This window comes from Phyllostomus hastatus, unplaced genomic scaffold (assembly GCF_019186645.2).
Source record: "Phyllostomus hastatus isolate PE091 unplaced genomic scaffold, TTU_PhHast_1.1 phas_contig_304, whole genome shotgun sequence".
In the NCBI taxonomy this organism is placed as follows: Eukaryota; Metazoa; Chordata; class Mammalia; order Chiroptera; family Phyllostomidae; genus Phyllostomus; species Phyllostomus hastatus.
The window spans coordinates 66,472-71,673 of record NW_025333845.1 but is presented as its reverse complement, the minus strand read 5'-3'; the positions used below and the strand labels follow the sequence as shown (position 1 = coordinate 71,673).

The 5,202-nt window shown below is 35.3% G+C and overlaps 1 protein-coding gene across 1 annotated transcript; it reads right to left on the bottom strand.

The window, feature by feature from the left end:
• Positions 1-2,143: 2,143 nt before the first annotated feature.
• Positions 2,144-3,079, bottom strand: LOC123819283 (olfactory receptor 52J3). The gene has a single exon (XM_045839585.1). The coding sequence runs from the start codon at positions 3,077-3,079 to the stop codon at positions 2,144-2,146; it is 936 nt and encodes a 311-aa protein (XP_045695541.1).
• Between the last annotated feature and the right edge of the window lie 2,123 nt (positions 3,080-5,202).

Here is a 5,202-nt window from a genome sequence, read left to right as displayed (position 1 = left end):
CAGTAATAAAATTGTTGTTTTTCATGTTTTATTAATGTTCTAGTTGCCAAGAAAAAGTTCCACGAATCTGTAAATTTTGATTATTTAAATGTGAGGGCAAAAAAAGACATATTTAGATAAACAACATCATTAATTATTACAGGAACAGGTGGATTTGTGACAAGTAGCATGCACTGGCTGGGGGATCATAAGTGCATTCTCCTTGAACATTGTGGATCCCAGAGCAAGAATATATCAAAAAAGATTTGTTACAGAAATAAGTTTATATATATATATATATATATATATATATATATATATATATATATATATATATATATATATATATATATATTTAAATTAACATAGTCATTTAAAGAGATTTTTTTTAACCTGGAAACAGAATTTCAGACAATTCCAACATGAGTGATATAGACATACAAGAAAAACAAAAAATTACAAAAGAAGACTAAATTTTGTTTTTGTTTAAAATAGGGCAGTTATAAATTAGTTGAATTAAAACACTAATGCTTAATGTTAGGAAACAAAGTTAAATTAGGAAAACATAAAAGTTAAAAAAAGGAAAGTATTGAAAGATATGAAATTTTTAAAAATAAAAGATTAAAACCAAATATCAAGAAAGCAGAAATCTGCTCTAATTGGTTATAATCCTCTTACCTAATAATTCTATCTCAAAATATACAACCTGGTAAGTTATCTATTAAAAATTTACAAAAAATAAATAAATGGAAGGATCAACAGCATATTTTATAATTAAATAATAATTATATAAAATATCTTAATAAACACATAAATAAAATCAATGCTATAAAACAAAACAAAAAATATTTTAATCATACAACTTAATAATATCTAATTAAAATTCTGTGGATGTTGTAAAGCTAAAACAATTTGTACTGTGGTGTTACATGATAGGCTTTGCCTCTAAAAAAAATAGTTCAGAAAATGTGTTGGGATTATGTTGAAGATGATTTCAAATTTATTCGGTATAGATTTCATGAAGCATTATCTTTAAGAGAAATGTGATATTAAAAGTTATTATTTTGTGAAGTTTAAGAACCAAGATATTTGCTATTTTTTACTTTAGTTTCTTTTATAAAATGTCTGAAAAGGACAAAATAATATATTTCTAAATGTAAACTAATGTGATAAGTTTGATGATTCAAAAGGTCATTGCTTGGTCTTTAAAAATTGAATTATTAAATTAACTAAAATCCCTCTGTCTCATATAAAATAATTGTTTTTTATGGATTGTACATTAAAGTTATCTGGGAATCTAGTGATAGATCATGAGAGGCCTTAGATTTGGGAATGGAGTATTTTAGAGACAAATGTAGATTGAGAATAAAATTGAGTGAAAGAACACGCAAAAGAATGCATCGCATAGATAGATAGATAGATAGATATACTGTATGTAATTCAATTACAAGACCGCTTTATGCTAATGCTATGGGCCTGCATGCAGAGAGGTAGTCAGCGATGGTACTGTTGGTATTAGTGAGAAATAGTTTTGCATATATGTTTGTTATGGCTGTCATTCCATTGAGTCTTATGTATTTGGAAGACCATTTTAATTCAAGCTACAGCTTTGGCAATGATTTTTTTGAACCTATGAACTTGACTGTTTTCTAAAAGCACAACAGAGAATGAAAGTTCCACAGACTAGTGTTAGTTTGGTTCATTGATTTATCCCTAGCAATTAAAATGATTCAAGACATATGATAAATACAAAATAAATGTAATTTAAATGAGTGGATGAATGAAACAACTAATTAATTAACTAATTAATTAATCAAGGGAGACACAGGGTCAAATTTATAATGCTTCATTTCTCTAATTATAAAATACAAAAGACCCAGATAGGTTCTTGCCCCAGAAAAGAAGCACTCTTTTGAAATTAACAATTCCACATGAAGATACTTGGACAGAGGCCATACAACTTCTTTCCGAGATAGTCCATTAGCCCTTGAACTTGAAATGCAATGAAGCTTCCACAAGTCTTAGAATTCATTAGTGAAAGTTAAGTGAAATGAACTTGTATCACAACCTGGCAGCAGTGGGTTAGGACCAGGAGATGTTCATTAAGGAAAGAATACACAAGACTTCCTTGCAAAATTATTAGTAAATGAATGAAATAGATGTCTTATTTTTTAGTAAAGACATGGAGCACTCGCTCACGAATCTGTTTGGTCCTCAAACCATAAATGATGGGGTTGAGTGAGGGTGGGATAACCAAATAGAGGCTGGCAATGAGAATATGAATATAGCGGGGTATGTTATGTCCAAATCGATGAGTGAGAAAAGAGAAGAGTGAGGGAATATAGAAAACACAGATGACCCCAACATGGGAGCCACACGTGCTTAGGGATTTTAGCCGTGCATCCTGTGATGGGAGGCGGAAGACAGCACGGAGAATGTAAAAATAGGAAATGCCAATGAGGATGAGGTTCAGAACAAACAATGACACAACAAAGAGCCCATAGATAGCATTGATACGGATGTTTCCACAGGACAACTTTGCAATGCCCATGTGCTCACAGTAGGAATGAGCTATTATCCGAGCCTGACAAAAGGGTAGGCGGTAGATGAGATAGATCATGGGAAATGTAAATAGAACTGGACGAACTACAATGCACAAGCTCATGCCCACCAGCACCCGGGATGTTAAGATGGTTGTGTAGTGGAGTGGAGCACAGATAGCCACATAACGGTCAAAGGCCATGGCCACCAGGACCTCAGCTTCCATGCCAGTGAGGGCATGGATCAGAAACATCTGGGCCACACAAGCTCCAAAGTAAATCTCATGTGCATCAAACCAGAAGATACCCAGCATCCGGGGCACAAAGGTGGTAGAAAGGGCCAAATCAATTGTTGAAAGGATGGCCAGAAGGTAGAACATGGGCTCCTGGAGGGTCTGCTCAGCCTTGATGACTAGCAGAATTGTGACATTGCCCAGGAGAGCCACAAGGTAAACACAGCAGAAAGGCAGGGAGATCCACCCATGGACCTGTTCCAGACCTGGGATTCCAATAAGGAAAAACGTGGCTGGGTGGGAAAGGCTCCTGTTGAGGTTTTCCATTTTGTCACTGGTCAAAGGCAAAGGAGGTTAAGCTGCTCCTCTTGTGGGGAAAAACAAAAAAGAGGGAGAAGGAGAAGTTATCAGAATAAGAAAGAGCACATCAATTGCTTGCTTAGTGTTTCAGGGTAGAGTTGATGGTATGTTTACTACATGAGTAGGCTTGTTACTCAAGAACATGTATTGAATCAGCCCCAGGGCCAATTAGCAGGTGAGGCTCAGGTCATATTCAGAGTGCATTCTGTCTGCTGAGTTCAAATTCCAAACATGGCAACTTGCAGCAAACTCAATGCAGAACTCTAATAATTAGAGCTCACTATTCACTTTGCAAGAGAACAAGGTGTGAATCTATTCTGGGAAATCCACTCTCTTGAGTGACACTGAAAACATCAAGACTGTGCTCACTGCCAAGTTAACACACTACAGAGGCTGTCAAAAATGCCTTTAAATAATCCATAATAAAAAATAAATCATAGATCCAAATGTATAGGTACTCACACAATGAAAACCTGAATTCTTCTGACTCATTATTTGCCATAGAGATACATAACAACTCTGACCCACATTCAGTAGCATGTCTCAGACACCAAATCAGATTATGAGACACAGTCACTGTTCTCAGACAAGTGCTGGCTCCTTGAGATGCTTGGCCAGGAACAGAAACAGTTGATTGTCCATGATTTACATACCACACAGGGGATTAGTTGGAAAAAGGAAAAGGAGAGTTATCTAATGCCATCTGCCCACTTTTGCTCAGTATCCACACTGTTATCAGGTACTCTCAGAGCACCTATTAATTTCACCTGTGTTCACTTTACCACTGCTATGGAGCAAACACTTGCTTGGTTACTCCTCCTCCCAACAATTCAAGACACTAGAAGTCTAGGTAGCAAACCCTGAAAGTTTCATATGATTTTGATCCTAACAAAGGTATTTTTGTAGCTCTCTGGAATAGCAGTGTCTCAATAGAGTAGAACCTATTTTGTAATTACCTAAAGGGCAAGGAGAAAGACACTCAAATGATGTCTTCCTTAGAAATGCTGCAGAATGAACCAAGCCACTCAGAATGAAGGAAAGAAACTTACCCTTGGGTGTGTGGTATGACAGTTGTAATTAAAGCATAGAAGTCCTTGCTTTTCTCCTCAGTACAGTTTCACTTATCATTTTAATTATCTTTTTTGATATAGAAAACATACCGAGGTAAAAAAATAAACTATCTTTTATGAGCTAAGTCCAACACGGAGAGAGAGTAATTGCTGCCAGATACACTGACACTTATTTGTATTCCATAAAAACAGACAAGCGGACCAATTAAAAAAAATACCTAGCAGAAAGATGATGGCCAAATTGTACCCCAGGCTATAGCACCCAAGATGCTTATTTTGGAACAACATTAGGAGCCTACTGTCAACAGTAGGTTTTTTCTGGCCTCATTTCTTCATATTGCCATGAATTGCTTTCATCCAATGCAATTGATAGAGTGATATTAAATGCCTTGGATATTTCTTGTAGATTTTAAAGATTATCTTACCATCTTTTTAAAAAATCACATATATATCTATATATCTGTATATCTATATCAATATCTATATCTGTATTTATTTCTATATCATTTTTTCCTGCCTGTTTATCACTGTGGTCCAGTTCTCAGCCTGCTGTGCCCATGTATTTCTCCATTTCCTCCCACATGTATTCACCACAAATCAGCAGCTGATTTAACTCTTTCTTCCACAGCAGTCGACAGTTACACAAAGCACCAAATAGCACAGCATGCACTCCTCTTTCTGAGCAAGTGGAGGGCATGTTTATATGAGGCTTCTAGCACCTAAGGGACTTTTCTAAGAATACATCCCATTTAATCCCAATTTTACACAGAGCTCGAGGACTGAGTTTGCAGATACTGCTCACAAATTTCTAGATTCTGTTCCAGAAAAATAAAAGCCCAAGGCATATAGAAGCAAACAAAAGTAGGTGAATAAAAGTAAAAAGTAGGGATAAAACACAGTGATTGTCATTTATACTTAACACATGTGAAAATAGATACATTATAACTCCACGTTAGTAAATATGCAGCACAAGTCTATAGGCAACTGAAAAAACGAGACAATTTAATTTCAAATATCTTA

Bases quoted from the DNA above. Each gene is read 5' to 3' on its own strand.
- LOC123819283 (XM_045839585.1), bottom strand. From the start codon at position 3,079: ATGGAAAACCTCAACAGGAGCCTTTCCCACCCAGCCACGTTTTTCCTT.